Raw genomic sequence first — 22,353 nt, forward strand, 5'->3', positions numbered from 1 at the left:
AAAATACTGGCAAACCGGATTCAGCAGCACATCAAAAAGCTTATCCACCATGATCAAGTGGGCTTCATCCCTGGGATGCAAGGCTGGTTCAACATTCGCAAATCAATAAACGTAAACCAGCATATAAACAGAACCAAAGACAAGAACCACATGATTATCTCAATAGATGCAGAAAAGGCTTTTGACAAAATTCAACAGCCCTTCAAGCTAAAAACGCTCAATAAATTCAGCATTGATGGAACGTACCTCAAAATAATAAGAGCTATTTATGAAAAACCCACAGCCAACATCATACTGAATGGGCAAAAACTGGAAAAATTCCCTTTGAAAACTGGCACAAGACAGGGATGCACTCTCTCACCACTCCTATTCAACATAGTGTTGGAAGTTCTGGCTAGGGCAATCAGGAAAGAGAAAGAAATCAAGGGTATTCAGTTAGGAAAAGAAGAAGTCAGATTGTCCCTATTTGCAGATGACATGATTGCATATTTAGAAAACCCCATTGTCTCAGCCCAAAATCTCCTTAAGCTGATAAGCCACTTCAGCAAAGTCTCAGGATACAAAATTAATGTGCAAAAATCACAAGCATTCTTATACACCAGTAACAGACAAACAGAGAGCCAAATCATGAATGAACTTCCATTCACAATTGCCTCAAAGAGAATAAAATACCTAGGAATCCAACTTACAAGGGATGTAAAGGACCTCTTCAAGAAGAACTACAAACCACTGCTCAGTGAAATAAAAGAGGACACAAAAAAATGGAAGAACATACCATGCTCATGGATAGGAAGAATCAATATCGTGAAAATGGCCATACTGCCCAAGGTCATTTATAGATTCAATGCCATCCCCATTAAGCTACCAATGAGTTTCTTCATCGAATTGGAAAAAGCTGCTTTAAAGTTCATATGGAACCAAAAAAGAGCCCACATTGCCAAGACAATCCTAAGTCAAAAGAACAAAGCTGGAGGCATCATGCTACCTGACTTCAAACTATACTACAAGGCTACAGTAACCAAAACAGCATGGTACTGGTACCAAAACAGAGCTATAGACCAATGGAACAGAACAGAGTCCTCAGAAATAATACCACACATCTACAGCCATGTGATCTTTGACAAACCTGAGAGAAACAAGAAATGGGGAAAGGATTCCCAATTTAATAAATGGTGCTGGGAAAATTGGCTAGCCATAAGTAGAAAGCTGAAACTGGATCCTTTCCTTACTCCTTATATGAAAATTAATTCAAGATGGATTAGAGACTTAAATGTTATACCTAATACCATAAAAACCCTAGAAGAAAACCTAGGTAGTACCATTCAGGACATAGGCATGGGGAAGGACTTCATGTCTAAAACACCAAAAGCAACGGCAGCAAAAGCCAAAATTGACAAATGGGATCTAATTAAACTAAAGAGCTTCTGCACAGCAAAAGAAACTACCATCAGAGTGAACAGGCAACCTACAGAATGGGAGAAAATTTTTGCAATCTACTCATCTGACAAAGGGCTAATATCCAGAATCTACAAAGAACTCAAACAAATATACAAGAATAAAACAAACAACCCCATCAAAAAGTGGGCAAAGGATATGAACAGACATTTCTCAAAAGAAGACATTCATACAGCCAACAGACACATGAAAAAATGCTCATCATCACTCGCCATCAGAGAAATGCAAATCAAAACCACAATGAGATACCATCTCACACCAGTTAGAATGGCAATCATTAAAAAGTCAGGAATCAACAGGTGCTAGAGAGGATGTGGAGAAATAGGAACACTTTTACACTGTTGGTGGGATTGTAAATGAGTTCAACCATTATGGAAAACAGTATGGCAATTCCTCAAGGATCTAGAACTAGATGTACCATATGACCCAGCCATCCCATTACTGGGTATATACCCAAAGGATTATAAATCATGCTGCTATAAAGACACATGCACACCTATGTTTATTGTGGCACTATTCACAATATCAAAGACTTGGAATCAACCCAAATGTCCATCTGTGACAGACTGGATTAAGAAAATGTGGCACATATACACCATGGAATACTATGCAGCCATAAAAAAGGATGAGTTTGTGTCCTTTGTAGGGACATGGATGCAGCTGGAAACCATCATTCTTAGCAAACTATCGCAAGAACAGAAAACCAAACACTGCATGTTCTCACTCATAGGTGGGAACTGAACAATGAGATCACTTGGACTTGGGAAGGGGAACATCACACACCAGGGCCTATCATGGGGAGGGGGAGTGGGGAGGGATTGCATTGGGAATTATACCTGATGTAAATGACGAGTTGATGGGTGCTGACGAGTTGATGGGTGCAGCACACCAACATGGCACAAGTATACATATGTAACAAACCTGCACGTTATGCACATGTACCCTAGAACTTAAGGTATAATAATAATTAAAAAATAAATAAATAAAAGAATTAAGGGCACTATGAATTCACTTTAATGATCTGCTACTTAGAAATTCGTCAGGATTTTTGACTTGAAGTCGTAGTGGGTACCATCTCCCATGACAAAACATTTGGATGTGCAGTGTTGGGCTTACAGTGAGTGTTGTGTGTTGTTGGGTTTATAGAGATTCTACTTGACATGATTTTGCTAGTTCTGTCATGAGTAAGTGATTTTATGGTAGGAAATTAGACATCTAAGATGAATATTTCTCTCTGGGAATGAACTTTTTCCCTGTTATTACTTAATAAGTAATTTCAGGTTCTAAATTTTAGTTTCAAATATATGCATTTATAAATATGTACTTTTTCATGAATCATGAATCTATAAGTATGATTTCTTCCTTTTGGTACTGCTATGCTTTATGTTAACATAAATTAACAAAATTTATTTCCTTTTCCTATACTCAAACTTACTGTACTTACATTTTGAATTGTCTATTTCTATTTTGGCTCTTATTCTTTAACTACTATCCATATTCTGTTGACTTACAAATTATTATCTCTAGCCTGATCTCTATTCTGAATCCTGAACTTTTATGTCTAATTGTCTCTTTAACCTCTCCTGTAGGAAGTTTAATAGACATCTTAAACTTGTGTCTAAAATAGAGCTCTTGATTTCATCTGCAAATTTTGATCTTCTTGTAGTTTTTCTCATCTTAGTAAACAGTACTACTAATCATAGTAATCACTAAGTTGCTCAAGATGAATCTTTAGGATCTATCCTGCTGATCTTCCCTTTTGTTTTACCATGATCCCATCAGCAAACTTATGGATTGTTGCTTAAAATATCTTTTAAACCATTTGCTTTTGTCTATCTTCACGGATACTCTCATTCTTAGTGACTCATCTACACTTGCTTGGACTTCCACCGTAGCCTTCTAACTGGTCTTCAAGTTTCCACTTTTGCCGTCCTATAATCTCCTCCCTACACAACAGCCAAAGTTAACTTTCAAAAATAGGTAAGTTCACATCTTTTCTAGGTTCAAAATTTTGAATGTCTTCTCATTGGTATTTAGGATAAAATCTGAATTCTTTACTCTGTTCTAATGACACTTATATGGTATGTATCTTAGTCCATTTCTGTTGCTGTAACATAGTATCACAGACTGGGTAATTTATAAAGACAAGAAGTTTATTTGGCTTACAGTTCTGGAGGCTGAAAAGTCCAAGGGCATGGCAGCAGCTTCTGGCAAGGACTTTTGTACTGTGTCATATCATGGCAGAAATGTGGAAGGGCAAGTAAGCACATCAAAAGAGGCCACGAGAGTGAAGAGAGCTCACTCTTATGATAACAGCATTAACCCCTCTTAAAGGCTTCACTTCTTAATATTGTTACAATGGCAAGGTTTCCAACACATGAACTTTTGGGGGACACATTTAAACCATAGCAATGTGGTACCTCCCTGTTTCCTTAATTTCATCTGGTGCCACTCTCTTCCACTCATTTATTGCAGTTACATTATCCTTCTTATATTCCATAGACAACTGAAACTCCTTCTTGCCTTAGATCGTTCACATTACTGTTCTCTCTGCTAGAATATTTATTTTGGCTTTTCGTACTGCCATCTTATTCTCATCTTGCAGGTCTCAGTTTAAAGTTACTTCCTCAGAGAGACCTTCCCTGGTGACCTTATGTAAAATTGTCCCTTTTCCATTTTTATTTATCACATCTCCTTTATTTCTTTATTTTTATAACAATCTGTCTTGTTTATTTATGTTAAGACATTGTTTGTATCTTGAATGTTGGCTCCAGGGATGTGGGCTCTTTGGTTTTTTTCACTATAATTAACAATATTCTCAGTGCTAGGTGCTGAGGTGTTAGGTGCTATCATTATTCTCATTGAATAATGATAGTTCAGGAGATGTAATTTAAAAGCCAGAATAAACTTATAGCATTTTGACAATGAGGAAAGGTGAATAAATAATTACATTGGGAACCTTGATCTTAAATGAATTATGTCACCTTAAAGAGAAATTATAGCTTTCTACAGTGTGTAAAGTGCACAAAATGAAGATTTAATTTTATGTGGCTTTGATGGTTTCCTTCCTTCCTTCATTTTTTAAAAAGCCCAGATTGAGCCTGTATATATAGTTAAGTGGCAGATTTAGAAACAAAAACTTTTGGAGCTGGAAAGGATGTAAAATGTGATGTAGTTTATTTTACTGGTTAAGAAACAGAGGTTCAGAAATGAGAAACATAGATGGTCAATGGAGAGAAAAGTCCAGGAATTATTTTGTCTCTATTACATATTATTTTTATTTTGCCAATAATACTTGTTCATTAAAAACACAGAAAATTTTAAAATTAAATTACTATTACTTAAAATTCTACGTTTTAGAAATAATCAATCAATGTTTTGTGATATATTTTTAAGGAATTGATTCTCTGCATATTCAGTAATATAAATAAGCCAGTAGGAATTCCAGGAATTGCTCCTAGATATATTCACTAATATAAAGAAACCAATTCAAACCTACATGTTTATTTGTCTCTCTCTTGTCACTTTAAATAAACATGTCTTTTTTCTTCATTTAATAGTATTATAATATTCTTTTTTCTGCCATTAAGTATAGCGCCAAATCCAAGGATGATATTACAAATATTTAATGATTACTACTTCAAAGCCACCAAACAATCAGAAAGAACAGACTGTGGCCTGGGGGTTTACTGCTGTGGGAGGCATCAGTCCTTTAATTGCTAGATCAAAAGGTGGGACCCGTGGTCTTCCTAGGGGAGGAGCTGGGAGAATATCCAGGTACTGGGTAGAAGGTGGAAACCAAGGCAATAGCTCGTTGACAAATGCTACAGAAATATTTCCATATGTAATAACGAATTTATATTTTTTTGAAAGGCAACCCAAATATCAACTCTACTATCATCATTTGTAGTTATTGTATTTTATTCCATGGTGCAGTAGAGACTTTTAGCACCCAAATTGTCCCACCCAAATCCCTGGAACTTGTGAATATGAGGAGATATCAATCCTGTGATTGTATTCTGATAGATGGCACAGTTGGCTCTAAGACAGAGAGGATATTGCGTGGGCCAAATCTAATCACATGGGTCTGGAAAAGTAGAGAACTTTTTATGGCTGGTGGCAGAAGAGGAAGTCAGAGAGCTTTTAAACCTGAGCAAGACTCTATTATGTAGCACTGTTGCTTCTAAGATAGAAGGGGCTATGTGAAGGAATGTGATGGCCTCAAGTTGGTGAGGGTGGACCCTGGCTGACAGGCAGCAGTGAAACAGGGACCTCAGTAACTGCGAGGAACTGAATTCTTCCAAGAACCTAAAAGAACTTGGAAGTAGATTCTTCCCCACACTCATCAAATAAAAACTCAGCTTGGCAGATACTTCATTTTCGCCCTGGGAGACCTAAGCAGAAAACCTAGTTAAGCCTCCTTGGTCTTTTGACCTACAGAACTGTGAGATAATAAATGGGTACTGCATTAAGCCACTAAGTTTGTAGTAATTTGTTACAGCAACAACAGAAAACAAATGCACTTGCTAGGAAGGTACTATAGCTGATTTGACCAGTTATTTAATATTGGATATTTAGGTGGAATCTAAGTTTTATCTGTTTGCTTTATTTGTTCTTATGCTAGCACAAGAAAGAAACTTCAATGAACAGCTTTTTACCTTCAGCATTTCTCATTTGTCTCATTTTCTAAGATAAATTCTTAGAAATGAAATAGCAGAGTTAAAGTGTTTTTAAAGGCTTTTGGTGCATATTGCCAAATTGTTCTCTGATTTTTTTTTTTTTTTCAATTTACATGGCTACCTCTTTTTTTAAACCCACTTTTTTTTTTTTTTTTTTTTTTTTTTTTTTTTTTTTTTGAGACAAAGTCTCGCTCTGTCACCAGGCTGGACTGCTGGACTGCAGCGGCTCGATCTCAGCTCTCTGCAAGCTCCGCCTCCTGGGTTCAAGTGATTCTCCTGCCTCAGCCTCCCTAGTAGCTGAGATTACAGGCGTCCACCACCATGCCCAGCTAATTTTTGTATTTTTAGTAGAGATGGGGTTTCACCGTGTTGGCCAGGATGGTCTCTATCTCTTGACTTTGTGATCCACCCACCTTGGCCTCCCAAAGTGCTGGGATTACAGGGGTGAGCTACCGTGCCCAGCTAAACCCACCATTTTGACACCAGTTATTCTTTGTAACTTTTGATAAAACGATAGGTAAAAGATTAGTATTACAATGCTGTTTTAATGTGCATTTCGTTGAAGACTGGGGCTGTACAACCTGTTTAAACGTTTCAGGATTGTAGGCAATGATAAATTTTTTGTTCTGTAAGGCCACATTTACTCAGGCTGGTGAATTCTAGGTTGTTGAAGCAAATAACTAGTGAAAGTTTTTTTGTTTGTTTTTGTTTTCTTTTTTTAAAGTATTGAGCCAGGCACAGTGGCTTATGTATGTAATCCCAGTACTTTGGGAGGCTGAGGCAGGAGGATCGCTTGAGGCTGGGAGTTCAAGACCAGCCTAGGCAACATAGCAAAACCCCATCACTACCAAAAAAAAAAAAAAAAAAAAAGAATTAGTTGAGCAGGGTGCTGGTAGTCCCAGTTACTCAGGAGGAGGCTGATGCAGGAGGATCCCTTGAGGGCAGGAGTTCAAGGCTGCAGTGAGCTATGATCATGCCACTGCACTCAGTCTGGAAGACAGAGCAAGATTCTGTCTCAAAAAGAAAATGAGATAATTTGTATATACTCAAAATTTTGGGGAGAATTTCTTAAATCAATTGCAATATCGTAAAATGTATAGCTATAATTCTACAAAGAAGTGTTATTTGATCTAGGACTTGAGAAGTTGTATACCAAAGCAAGACATTTGGAAGTTCAAAGCAACTTTTAGTGAAGTACTAATTAAATCTACATTATTTGTGTCTTTTTTTTCTTTAATGTTAAGTCAATTCAGATAATTTTAAAAAATCCCATAATCATTACATGGTCACATTACTGTCTAGGGTATACTTATCTATAAGTATATATATTATTACAGATAAGAAGTAGCATTTGATGCAATTGTGATTTGCATCTATCATCCATAAAACCTTGATTTTGTTTTCAGATTTGTTTTCAGTTTCACAAATAAAAATGAATCAAATTGAAATTTAAGGAGAAAGCTCCAAAGAAACCTTTTGATTAAATTTATCAGAAGGGATAGCACTGTGGCCATTTAGCATTTGATGGTAAATTTCAGTTTCTGTTGACCTTGCCAACAGGTTTATGCTTGATATATCTAATTTTCTGAAGTGTTTTCAAAGATGTGGGCGTTTTGATTACAAATATTCTCACAAAACTTTCCAGACATCTTTTTAAGGAAACTTAAAACTAATTTAAGAAGACACTATATAGGGTGTGTGTATGGGAGGCAGAGAAAAGATAAATATCAATAGTAATAATGGTAATATAATACAGTTCTTTAAAATATCTGGGTAAAGTAACATTGGAAAGAAGACATTAAAGCTTTTTGCTTTAATAGAAGCTATGTTCATTACTTTTTCTAAAGACTTCCTACATTTCACCTGTAAATATGGATCTTGAAAGTTAACCAAATATGTATTCTATATTTTGACATACACCATCAATCCTATGTAGAAATACATATCACTATCCTAGGAGAGGAAAGGAAGGCCCCCTAGAAGGGAAGAACTAGGGGACAGAAGAAAAATACAAGGGCCTTAACAATTATATAAAAATATATTGTCCAGGATTTTTTTAGTATTATATAAAGTGTGGGAGCACAAGCATACTTTTTTTTAAGAGGGGGGTATCACTCTGTCACCCAGGTTGGAGTGTAGTGGTGTGATCACAGCTCACTGCAGCCTCTAGCTCCTGGGCTCAAGCGATCCTTCTGTTTCAACCTCCTGAGTAGCTAAAACTACAGGCATGCACAGCTAGTGTAGCTAATTTTTATTTTTATTTTTAGTAGAGGTGAGGTCTCCTTATGTTGCCCAGGCTAGCCTTGAATTCCTGGGCTCAAGCTATCCTCCCTCCTTGGTCTCCCAAAGTGTTGAGATTACAGGTGTGAGTCACTGCATCCGGCCCGTGTTTGTTGCCTATAACCTGAGATGTACCCCGCCCCACCCCTGCTACTACCTTCAGGAATCTTATTAGATATAGTATGAAAACAAGAAAAGGAATGATGTCTTAGCAATTTTTTAAAGGAGAAGCTAAAAGCTAAAGTAATTATAGTATATGATAAAATGCTGTATTTTAGGCACTGTCATTTTGATAAAAAATGGAATTAGGGACCATTGTAAATGCTTCCATGTTCTCAGTGAGTGGTCCTGGCTGCATTATTTATGGGAGGATGTTTTACAGATAAGAAGTAGCATTTGATGCAATTGTGATTTGCATCTATCATCCATAGAACCTTGATTTTGTTTTCAGATTTGTTTTCAGTTTCACAAATAAAAATGAATCAAATTGAAATTTAAGGAGAAAGCTCCAAAGAAACCTTTTTGATTAAATCTATCAGAAGGGATAGCACTGTGGCCATTCAGCATTTGATTGTAAATTCCAGTTTCTGTTGACCTTGCCGATGATAGGTTTATGTTTGATATATCTCATTTCCTGAAGTGTTTTCAAAGACGTGGGCGTTTTGATTACAAATATTCTTACAAAACTTTCCAGACATCTTTTCAAGGAACCTTAAAACTAAGAAGACACTATAGGAAAAAGCAGTTATTACAGAGGAAAAAAGTATTTATTTGAATTTGAACTTCAATTTGAACTTCAAAGTTAGAATTGTTCTTATAAAAGGAAATGCAGTTTTCTCCTGGTTAATCTACTTTTTAGATAGAGTAAGATGAGATGGGGTATTTGTAATGTAAATGGTTATGGTTAAAGAAACGTTATATAACAAAGTAAAAGCCTGGCGTGGTGGCTCACAGCTGTAATCTTCAGGAGATCTTCAGATCTCCCAAAATTATACATGTAATGATCTCAGCTGTGTTATTTCATTTGCAAGACACATTAGGTAAGGCTTGTAAGACTGAAGGACTTAGTTAAACTTTTTAAGTTGACATGGATAAATTTGATTATGTGCTATCAGTTAAAAGTATCATAAAATATACTTTTACACAGGTAAAGCAAACTGTTTCAAACAGTACTTGTCAATATGGTAGTCTTAATTGCTTATATTCTTTTTATCTATGTTGAAAATTTTCCCTAGAATTTTAGTAAATACTATCCTACATGAATTCAGCAAGAAAGAAATTTCTTGCTTAAGAAATTACAAGCTTTTCTTAAGCTTGTAATTATTTTCTCATTAGAAAATATTTTCTTATTTTGGTTTCATGGTATCATTATTTCTTGTGGAATAGTGGAGAAGAGGAAATTGTTTATTTCCTGGATGATTGCTGATATTTCTAAGAATTGGAATATATTTTATTTTCATGGATTTAGATGTTTTGGACTAAATTTATAGTAATATACTGCAATACAAAATGCAATGAAAGAGTCATAGTCAGTTTTATTATAACTCTATATTGTCTGTAACATGTTCCTATTACAAGTATTGAAGTCTAAGGTGACATGATGGATTTCTTCTCGCTTTGACGTTAAGTGAAAAGCTGCTTTAAGTTTCATTTTTTTGATCACCTGGAAATCTGAAATAAAATAAATTATAGATTTAACTTTTATATTGGGCTAGAAAGCAAAGAACATTTGTTTTGAAAAATAATTTGTTTTCTGTAATTTTCATATGTGGCTTCAAAATTAACAATACTTAACCTTATGTGATATTTGACAATAAATCTGTGATTTTTTTTTTTTTTTTTTTTTTTTGAGATGGAGTCTCGCTCTGTCACCCAGGCTGGAGTGCAGTGGCCAGATCTCAGCTCACTGCAAGCTCCGCCCCCCGGGTTTACGCCATTTTCCTGCCTCAGCCTCCCGAGTAGCTGGGACTACAGGCGCCCGCCACCTCGCCCGGCTAGTTTTTTGTATTTTTTAGTAGAGACGGGGTTTCACCGTATTAGCCAGGATGGTCTCGATCTCCTGACCTCGTGATCCGCCCGTCTCGGCCTCCCAAAGTGCTGGGATTACAGGCTTGAGCCACCGCGCCCGGCCTGTGATTTTTTTTAAAGCAGTGTTTCAGTATTAAGGTTATCAAGTGCTGGATGAAACTTCTCTTTTTGTGTTTGGAGAATGAGATTATACTTAGTATATTGCACAAAGTGGGTACTTAATAGGAACTTTTTACTTGATTTATCATACCTACTGAGTTCTTCCAAATGTTCTGATTTTTGAGATACAGTTTCCACCGTGGATCCTCGAAACTCTTCTAAAAAAAATATATACAAAGTAAATAGTTTATCATGAACACGGTTTATAGTTATTTTGATCTTGAACCTGGGAATCCCTTTTCAGGGATATCTGTCCTTCACCTATAAAGGTGTATGTATCACCAGGGCAGATTGTATCGTACAAAGATGGTCACAGCAATCTCTCCCACTCCACATGTTCCTGTACGGTATGATCTTGTCAATCCCCCATGAAGGAGCAGAATCTTGTTTTCTTCTTGAAATTGAGCTACCCTTAAGACTCTTTTGTGATCAGCTAAATGTGGAGGAAGTGTCAAAAATGAGCTCTGGGGCTAGGTCCATAAAGGCTATGCAGCCTCTACCTGGTTATCTTAGGATACTGTTTTTGGAGGAAGCGAATCACCACATAAGTCCTCATACCCTGGGACTGCCATGCTGGAACGGCCATGTATAGATGTTCTAGCAGACAGTCCCAGCTGAGTCCAGCCTTCCAGCCATCTTGGCCAAATCTCCAGCCTGCCAGTGAAGCTGTCTTTGACCCTTCAAACCAGCCCATCTGTCAGCTGAATACCACTTAGTGACTTCAATTAATGTCCAGCCGAGCCCTGCTTGAATTCCTAATCCACAGAATTCTTGTGATATAATAAAATGGCTACTGAAAAGGCCACCTTGTTTTGGGGAAGATGACTTTTAAAAATAATACTCAAAAGGAAAATTAATTTAAGGAGCAATATAAAGTACCCAAATAATCAAGTCAAATATGGAAAGTTTATCTATTTATCTATCTATCTATCCATCTATCTATCTATCTATCTATCTATCTATCTATCTATCTACATGTATGTGTGTCTATGTATACATATAACTACATATATAAACATACATATATAAAAACTTCCCATATTTGGCTTCACTATTATGATATTATGATAATGAAGTCAAATATGGGAAGTTTGTTTATGTAGATATACATGTATAAATGACTTCATTTATCATATACTATATGTATATATATAGAGAGAGAGCGCCATGTTAATTTGTTACTTAACTTTAACTTTCATATCTGCTCCTTTACTTTTGATTTGAATTCACTGGGATTAATCTAATAAGATGCTGTTTATTCCTGTTTATGACAGGCCCCAGTTTTCAGGCCCTTCATTCTATTTTTTATTACCTTTCCTGTTCTGTCCCCATCTCCTACCCACTGCAATTCCTAAAAGAGTTCTACTTTGCCTTTTGGAATATTTGATTCATTATTTCAGCAAAATGTCCTATATCCTTACCCTATTTTCTGAAATTCCTTTTACTTTCTTGCTCTAACAGAAATTTGTCTCTTCTCTCAAGATACTATCAGCCCAGAAACTCATTTTTATTGTATTTTTCTTGGTCTTCTCACTGCTGGACCTGAAGATGGGTTGGAGTCCTCTTTCCTCCTTGTTCTTTCAGGACATTTGCCCTTCCTCTTTCCCTCTCTAACACTCATGTCATTAGATTATACAGTCAACCATTTGTCACTATTGTGATCTACCTACAAGTGGAATCATTCTCAGTTGATGTTATCATTGCCTCATTGTCACCGTACTACTACTTTCTTAACTTAGTAATTTCATTGTAGAGGTAGAAGATTATTCCACCCTAAGTCTCAATTCCTTGACCTCCTGTTCTTTTACATCTTGTCCTTTACATTACCACAGCCATTAATTCCCCTGGTCATACTTAGACCTTGTCATTATCAGTAACTATGAGCCCCCTCTAGCTCATTTTCCTGTATTTAACTGCTTGGCTGCCTCCTTTTGTATTTCCAGATCACTCCTTCTGGTATCCTGACCCCAGCAATTCTTCTACTTCATTCCTACCACATTTTCACTGTTTCTCCTAATTTTTCTGTCTCTTCTTCCTTCCTCATATAATTTAAATTCCATGGTTATGTACTTCCTTGCATAAAGTCTAAATTTCTCTTCTTTTCACTTTGTTTACTTACTTGGCAAAAGTATAGCCCTAGTTAAATCCAGTTATCTGCCGATTCCCCTCCTGCACTGTATAGTTCAACATGGCTGGAGAAAATACACAACTGGCCTGAGATGCCTCATCTTAAATTCATGGTCACAAACATTAAGTAGACCCTTGCGCTTCCAGGCCTTTCTATGAAACATTCCTGGTCCACTCATTCTTCCATTACCCTAGATGACTAAATCTTCTACTTTTCTCAAACCTCCCACCCTGCACTTTTCTCAGCTGATGATTTATTTTCTGGTTTCATTGAGGAAATAAATAACAGTAGGAAAAATCTTCCACAAGTCCTGTGGGGAGAGTTACTCACCTACTGCTTCTATTCTGTATACTCTGTCTTCCCTTCTGTTAGTATCAATGAACTGTTATCCCTCTACTTCTTCACTAGATTTCAGACCCTCTTGTCTAGACAAGACATAGTTGCAGTCCTTCCTTCTGCCTCCCACTCATCTGTGCTCTTCCTCTCTGTTAGGTCTTTCCTATCAGTAGAGAACTATTTAGTTAAAGCCATGTGACTTAAGTTCTCACCAATGAAATGAGCAAAGAAATATATAGTCATGTGTCACTTAATGACACGGATATCTTCAAAGAAATGAGTCATTAGGTGATGTTGTACAAACATCATAGAGTGTACTTACACAAATCTAGATGGCATAGTCTACTACATAGTAGGCTATTATATGGTATAGCATATTGCTTCTGGGCTATGAACCTGTTTGGCACATTACTATAGTGAATATTATAGGCATCTGTAACACTATAATGAGTATTTGTATAGCTAAACATAGTAAAGGTAATGCATTGCACCACAGTGTTATGATGGCTAAAATGTCACTAGTGCATAGGAATCTTCCAGCTCCATTATCTCTTAGGACCACCATTGTGTATGGCATATATTGTTGACAGAAATGTCCTTATGCAATGCATGACTGGATACTTCTTCTGAGTCTGAGTGTTAGACATTGGGTACTCACTCACCACAGGTCAGTTGACTCTTGGTTCCATCACTGCAAAAACACTCATTTGGATTATAACCTAGGTTTTGCACTGTGGGTCTGACTTAAGGTGTGATTTGAGATGTTTGATCTGTAGGACTTCAAGGGAGCTGGAAGACTGAGACCAGTACCACTCTAGTAAGGGAGACCAGAAGCAACAACACGTTGAAGTGTGATATTTGCTTATACGATCTACATTTCAGTAGAAATTGGCACTTCCTTTTTGCTAATAGTAAAGACTCTGAAATGGTAGATTGAAGTGGGCAACAAAAAGATCTCATTTATACCACCACTTAGCCTATATGTTACAAAAGCAATAGAATAAGCCAGTAAATGCCAAACTGCTATAAATCCACCATTGCATCCCTTTTTTTGAAAACAATGGAATATAATATTTATATTATACAGTATTATATGTAAACAAGATTTTTAAAATGTTATCTATAGAGAAGTATGAGTTGAAACAGAGGAGACATTACCTGGTAGTTTGGTGACTAGAAAGGTAAATGAATTTTTATAATTTTGGCATGCTAAACATTTGTAGTGGCCTTACTCTCAAAAAGGGTAAATAACTCATTCATAAAGGTTGTATCAGAGTTTATAGACTAGACCCCTGGTAATGGATTCAACCTTTCTACAACAAATCAAAAGTATTGTTGTATGCTCACATGAATATACAGTAGTCATTACCTTAAATTTAAAACTCACTATAAGCAGCAAATACAGAGAGCACGATATGAAGGCTGTATGGTATCAGTGTGGTCTGCAGAGAATTTCTTCATATGGTTTTTGCCTTGTTGAAATATATGTTGCAGTTCAAAGCTAAAGGGATTACTTTTGAATAGTCATCACAGAGGTTGATTACATTCGTATATCATATTTAGCTGGACCCTGCAGGCTATTATTCCATTAGCTATGCTGGTCCTGCCATTGTCAAAAAGTTGATCACCTAATGTTAAAAGACTGTGCTTTCTGTTGACCTTGTCCAAATGACTCAAAAGCTTTTGTTTGAAAAATAAAACTCAGATTATGTTTTATGAAACTGATTAAGAATAAATACTGCGTATAAACTATACTCCTATCTTATGGGTGATCTTAAAATTATGCTATTATTAACAATGAGATATTTTGTTTTTGTATTTCAGTAGATTTTATGATAGTCATAGATTCAATTTTAGTAGAAACAGTACTTCTCTCTCATTGATAGTAAAGAGTCTCAGAAACTGATTTCTGAAAAAGGAACAGAAATCTCCCTTCCCCACCATGTAAATCATATAAAATTACGCTGGAAGTAAGCCAGTATATCAATGTTAATATAATGGCACATCTACAATGGCCTACTTACAATATGATTTTACAAGGCCACTGTACTGAAGAGAACAAAGTTCTGTTTTGGGGAAATGTGTATATGAACTGAAAACTTGTCAATCACACTTGATAATCAGAAAATCCCTTCCAATAAATAAATAAATGAAATATTTAACTGTTTATTCTTCATATGATGGTTGTATAGGTTCACTCGTTTAATTACAATGAGAATATCTGGTTCAGGGCTATAAATCTGGTTTTTATAAACCCAGAATCCCATTACCAATAAAAAGCATACTTAGATAAGCTTGACTTTTGAATTATTTTATTATGAATTAGCCACAAATAAGTAATGAGATGAGAGCTCATCTTTGAAAAAGGTATCGACAGTTATGACTTTATTATTTAAAATAACATATAAATTTTTTCATTAGAATCACATTACAAAAGCTGTCCTTTGGGAACAAAGATGATTTTGACACTATCTCAGTTGAACAGCTCAGTCCTTGAGCTGTGTTCCCAGGAGTGATGATGGATTGGCATAGACTCATGTTTGCTCTTTGGCATGGTCTTCCTTGTAACTGATAGTTTGTAAAATGGCTGGTCAGGGATGCAGGCTGTGATCCTGGAACACAGCCAGATACTAATTTTGGCCTCATTAGCACTGTTCTCTTAATCAATTGAACTTTTCAGCAGGTGGAGGTTTCCTAATATTTCTTGTACTAGCTTGTCTTTAGCTACTCACTTGAAACTCACAATAGATGAGTGGGTATCAGTCAGGAGGAAACAGATGGCACATACAACTGGGATTTTGAAGAGACTTTAATGAAGGGACTATTAAGAGATGAGGGCAGGGCTAAGGAGCTAATAAGGGATATTGAGGCATCTAGGGACTTGCAAAAGAGGGTGCCATGCCATTATCATCTCTGGGTCTAAATTCAGGGTAAGGAGAGAGGATGGTGCCACTGGATGTTGGGTGAGGGCAGAGATTTAGAAAAGGGACTGCTTTTTCTAAATCTAGAAGTAGCAGTTGCAGAATGTCACAGTTGTCAGAAAGGAGCTGAAGTGAGGGGCAGAGGAATAGTATTCTCACTCTCCACCTTCCTAACCTCTCATCTGCTGGTGACTCCCTTTGGCTAAATCCATAAGATGAAGCCAGAAGGCAAGTCAGCCTGTGTGATGCAGTCTGAAGTCAGTCTCCTGGGACACAGAGCAGAGAAGGTGGGAGAATTGATCATGTGTGTGTGTGTGTGTGTGTGTGTATGTGTGTAAGGGGTGGGGGAGGGGAAACGAGCAGCATATAATAACCATACAATGCAAATGTTTTCCTTTAGCAAAAATTTAGTCATGTGAAGTATGGTTTGGGCATCAATATATTTAATGTTGGCATACAATTGGATATTTCTTTATTCCTTTTCCTCCTCCTCCTCCTCCTCCTCCTCCTCCTCCTCCTCATTGTATAATATTGGTTTGTCATTCATGGCTTTCTCATCTTACAGTTTTGTAAAAATTTATGAATCAAAGCCTAAGATTATAGAGTTAATCTCACTCTATCAAAAATATGTGATTTTGGGGGTAATATTTTTCTACATTTTGTTCTTAACAAAACAAAAAGTGAATCTGTCCTATCTGTGTTTTGAAGTAGAAATCATGATGTGGTAATTCTATATCTGATGAGCATAATAATCAAGATGGAAACTTTTAAGGCAGGAGGCATCTTTCAAGTTTGGATAGACTCTCTTGAAAGTGTCAAAAACTGACATGTGTTCTTTCATATCACAGGATCTGGTATATAACAATTCCCTTGCCAAGAGTTTTTATTAATATTCAAGCAATTAAAATTTATGCAAAAATCAGAAGTATATTCCAATTCAAAATTATATATTCTTTTTTTTAACCTTACGCACCATTACTTTGAATAAATGGAATGCAACTAGGCTTGAACGAAGCACTGAAGATACCATATTGACATAGAATGATAACTGAATTTCTTTTTCTGGGCATTTAAACTTTTAATGAGAATATCTGATTCAGGTCTATTAATCTGTCCAGACACTAAATATTTTCTTAAGATAAATAGTGTGTTAATGTCTTCATACAGTTTTTTTTTATTTCTTTGATTTTTTGCTACATTATAAATCCTGCATTTTTTTTCTATTCAAGACAGAGTAACAGAAATCAGATTAACTTCTTTCCTAAAACACTCCGCCCTACCCTAAAAAACCTGAACAAAATATATGAAACAATGATTTTGAAGACACTGGACATCAGACTACAAAAGCCAGTGATTTCTGAAACACAAGAAATATGTTTTGAATACAAAACATGCAAAAAGGCACAATGAGGAGAAAAATCAATCAAAACTGACCCATAACTGACATAATTATTAGAATTAGGAACAAAAACAAAGTTACTCTAACTGTATTTTAGACATTTAAAATGTTAAGTAGAGACAAGGAAAATAAAATAAAACATTAATAAACTTGAAGACAGAGTAGTAGAAGCCACAAAATGAAGAAAGAGAGTAAAAAAGATGAACATATTATCAATAAACTATAGAACAGCTTCAAGCAGCCTAATAGACATGTATTGGCATTCTAAAAAGGATATGGAGAAAGAATTGAAAAATAGTTTAAGAAATTACGGCTGAAAATTTTCTAAAATTGATGAAGACTATAAGCCCACATATCCAAGAAGCTCAATAGACCTCCAGCTTAAGAAACTTAAAGTACAAAAATTAAAAAAAAAAAAAAAAAAAAAAAACCTATGAAACATACAATGCCATACCCACGGAAAATATCTTTATAAAATGAAGGCAAAAATACTTTTCAGACAGACAAAAGCTGAAGCAATTCATTAGCAGCATATTTGCACTACAAGTCCTCAAGGCAGAAGAAAAATGATACCACATGACAATCTGGATCTATGTAAAGAAATGAAGAGCATCGGAGGTGGTAAGTACAACACATGACAACGTTGTACAAAGGTAAGAAGGGGAGAAATGGAAGGATGTAATTGTAAACTTCTTTTTTTGACACAGGGTCTCGCTTACTGTAGCCTTGACCTTACAGGCTCAAGCAATCCTCCTGCCTCCTCAGCCTCCCAAGTAGCTGGGACTACAGGCGTATGCCACCATGTCTGGCTAATTAAAAAAAAAAAAAAAAAATTCTTGTAGAGATGGGATCTCGTTTCTTTGCCTACTCTGCTCTTGAACTCCTGGCCTCAAGTAATCCTTCTGTCTTGGTGTACCAAAGTATTGGGATGACAAGCATGAGCTACCATGCCTGGCCTATAAGATTCTTATACTATGTGTTACCGTTGGTGGGAATGTAAATTAGTACAGCCATTATGGAGATTTCTCAAAAAACTATAAAAATAGAACTGTCATGCAATCCAGTAATCCCACTGCTGAGTATTTATACAAAGGAAATAAAATAAATACATTCAAGGGATACCTGCACCTCCATGTGTATTGCAGCACTATCTATGGTAGCTGAGACATGGAATCAACCTAAGTGTCCATTAACAGACAAAAGGACAAAGGAAATGTGGTGTATATACACAATAGAGTACTATTAAGCTACAAAACAGAATGCAATCCTGTCGTTTGCTGCCACAGGAATAAGCCTGGAGAACATTATGTTCAGTGAAATGGGGCAGGCACAGAAAGATAAATACTGCATATTCTCACTCACATGTGGAAGCTAAAATAATTCCAGCTCATGGAAGTGGAGAACAGAATAGTGGGTATTAGAGGCTGGGAAGGGTTGGGGGATGGGAGAAGGTGGGAGATGTTGGTTAATAGATACAAAATTACAGCTAGATAGGAGGAAGGAAGTCTGGTGTTCAGAAGCATTGCAGGGTGAATATAGTTAACTATAATTTGTTGACTATTTTCCAAAAGCTAGAAGACAGAATTTTGAATGTTCACAACACAAAGAAATGATAAATGTTTGAGGTGATGGCTATGCTAATTACCCTGATTTGATCATTACACGTTGTAAACACGTATCAAAATATCACCCTGTATTCCATAAATATCTACAATTATAATGTGTCAACTAAAAACAAAAGGGAAAAAATTCTTACACTATGTGTTAAACATCTAATGTCACTTGAAGGTTGGTTGTGAAAAGTTAAAGATATACACTGATCATTATTTTAGCTTTTACATTTTAGTTTACACTTTTCATTTAAATATTCTGAAAAAAAAAGATTTGAAAAATCAACATCCTTCGAATCTGAAAATAAGAAAGCCTGTCTCTAATTTAAACATTAATTTGAAAACTTATCCTTCTCATGTATTTCCCTGATCTGAGGCTTGAAGATCAGCTAATGAATTCAAAGAAATAACCATTTCATGATCACTCCAAAAGTTTAATTTTCTTGACCAAATTATGTGCAGTGTAATATATATAATATGAAACTAAATGTTGATAGATAGATAGATTTCAGTTTTTTTTTTTCTGGTTACTTCAGAGTAACCGTTTGGAAAATACACAAGCTCTGTATTCATGTTCTTTTCACGTTGTCTGTACTTTAGAACAGAGAATTATGTGAGATAATTTTTGTAACACTTTATTGAAGTATGATTGACATAATAAAAGCTGTACATATTTAATTTATAAAACTTGATGGGTTTGCAGGTAAGTATATGTCTGTGAAACCATTCAAAATCTATGCTGTAAACACATCCATCATCCAGGGGATGATATTTTTAATGAATAATCCAGAGATGTGAAAATGAATGTTTTTGTAAAAATTGAGTTTTCTAATGTATGTTGAGATTTCCAAAGAAGAGATTCTGTAGATATACAATATCCAGTCCAAATATAGTATTATGAGTAAATATATATCTGGTCAGCAGCAAAGTAGTTCCTAGAAATAACATCTCCGAAAAACCCAAACAATTCCCTCACCAAAATTAAAAATCAAAACCTTGCACATCCCAAGTAAGATACTCTTCCTCTTAAATTTTCGTAAGAATGAACTGGTCTGTTTAAAACAATGACAATGAGAAATACATTTTGAAATAAGTTACCAGCTTCCAGGTGATCTATATATATGTCTGCTACTCAAAGTGTGGTCTCCAAACCAGCAGCATTAACATTACCTGAAGCTTGTTAGAAACGCAGAAATGGTATTAGGTCTAACATTTAAGTCTCTAATCCATCTTGAATTAATCTTCGTATAAGGGGTAAGGAAAGGATCCAGTTTCAGCTTTCTACTTATGGCTAGCCAATTTTCCCAGCACCATTTATTAAATAGGGAATCCTTTCCCCATTTCTTGTTTTTGTCAGGTTTGTCAAAGATCAGATGGCTGTAGATGTGTGGTATTATTTCTGAGGACTCTGTTCTGTTCCATTGGTCTATAGCTCTGTTTTGGTACCAGTACCATGCTGTTTTGGTTACTGTAGCCTTGTAGTATAGTTTGAAGTCAGGTAGCGTGACGCCTCCAGCTTTGTCCTTTTGACTTAGGATTGTCTTGGCAATGCGGGCTCTTTTTTGGTTCCATATGAACTTTAAAGCAGTTTTTTCCAATTCTGTGAAGAAACTCATTGGTAGCTTGATGGGGATGGCATTGAATCTATAAATAACCTTGGGCAGTATGGCCATTTTCATGATATTGATTCTTCCTATCCATGAGCATGGTATGTTCTTCCATTTGTTTGTGTCCTCTTTGATTTCACTGAGCAGTGGTTTGTAGTTCTCCTTGAAGAGGTCCTTTACATCCCTTGTAAGCTGGATTCCTAATACCATAAAAACCCTAGAAGAAAATCTAGGTAGTACCATTCAGGACATAGGCATGGGCAAGGACTTCATGTCTAAAACACCAAAAGCAACGGCAGCAAAAGCAAAAATTGACAAATGGGATCTAATTAAACTAAAGAGCTTCTGCACAGCAAAAGAAACTACCATCAGAGTGAACAGGCAGCCTACAGAATGGGAGAAAATTTTTGCAACCTGCTCATCTGACAAAAGGCTAATATCCAGAATCTACAAAGAACTCAAACAAATATACAAGAAAAAAACAAACAACCCCATCAAAAAGTGGGCAAAGGATATGAACAGACATTTCTCAAAAGAAGACATTCATACAGCCAACAGACACATGAAAAAATGCTCATCATCACTCGCCATCAGAGAAATGCAAATCAAAACCACAATGAGATACCATCTCACACCAGTTAGAATGGCAATCATTAAAAAGTCAGGAAACAACAGGTGTTGGAGAGGATGTGGAGAAATAGGAACACTTTTACACTGTTGGTGGGATTGTAAACTAGTTCAACCATTATGGAAAACAGTATGGCAATTCCTCAAGGATCTGGAACTAGATGTACCATATGACCCAGCCATCCCACTACTGGGTATATACCCAAAGGATTATAAATCATGCTGCTATAAAGACACATGCACACGCATGTTTATTGCGGCACTATTCACAATATCAAAGACTTGGAATCAACCCAAATGTCCATCTGTGACAGACTGGATTAAGAAAATGTGGCACATATACACCATGGAATACTATGCAGCCATAAAAAAGGATGAGTTTGCGTCCTTTGTAGGGACATGGATGCAGCTGGAAACCATCACTCTTAGCAAACTATCACAAGAACAGAAAACCAAGCACCGCATGTTCTCACTCATAGGTGGGAACTGAACAATGAGATCACTTGGACTCGGGAAGGGGAACATCACACACTGGGGCCTATTATGGGGAGGGGGGAGGAGGGAGGGATTGCACTGGGGAGTTACACATGATATAAATGATGAATTGATGGGTGCTGACGAGTTAATGGGTGCAGCACACCAACATGGCATAAGTATACATATGTAACAAACCTGCACGTTATGCACATGTACCCTAGAACTTAAAGTATAATAAAAAAAAAAAAAAAAAAAAAGAAACGCAGAAATGTAAGCCACACTTCAGACCTAGTAACACAGAATCTGCCTTTTAACAGGATCCCAAGGTGATTCGTTTGCTCATTAAAGTTTGAGAATTGTTGCTTTATGGAATCTTACTACTATTAAGAGTAGGAGTAAAATATTAATAGCATGTTGGTAAAAGGAGTTGTAGCTGCTTGTCTGTTGTTCAGTTGCAACATTTACATAATAAGTAAAAACAATTGTTTTCCTCATGTTGTAATAGAGAATGTGATCAGCACTTCTATTGTTGTTATTATTATTATTATTTTGAGACGGAGTCTCACTCTGCCTCCTAGGCTGAAGTACAGTGGTGCAATCTCAGCTCACTGCAATCTCCGCCTCCCGGTTCAAGTGATTTTTCTGTC

At 36.2% G+C, this 22,353-nt stretch overlaps 1 protein-coding gene across 1 annotated transcript in view; it reads right to left on the reverse strand.

Annotated features, from left to right (window-relative positions):
- Nucleotides 1-9,988: 9,988 nt before the first annotated feature.
- TTC29 (tetratricopeptide repeat domain 29) overlaps nucleotides 9,989-22,353 on the reverse strand; it is a 270,197-nt gene continuing 257,832 nt past the window's right edge. Inside the window, 2 exon segments of the mRNA XM_030917105.1 lie at nucleotides 9,989-10,085; nucleotides 10,693-10,759. Of these exon segments, the coding sequence (XP_030772965.1) occupies nucleotides 10,055-10,085; nucleotides 10,693-10,759 (98 nt within the window). The 3' untranslated portion in view covers nucleotides 9,989-10,054.

This window comes from Rhinopithecus roxellana, chromosome 2 (genome assembly GCF_007565055.1).
Source record: "Rhinopithecus roxellana isolate Shanxi Qingling chromosome 2, ASM756505v1, whole genome shotgun sequence".
Lineage (NCBI taxonomy): Eukaryota > Metazoa > Chordata > Mammalia > Primates > Cercopithecidae > Rhinopithecus > Rhinopithecus roxellana.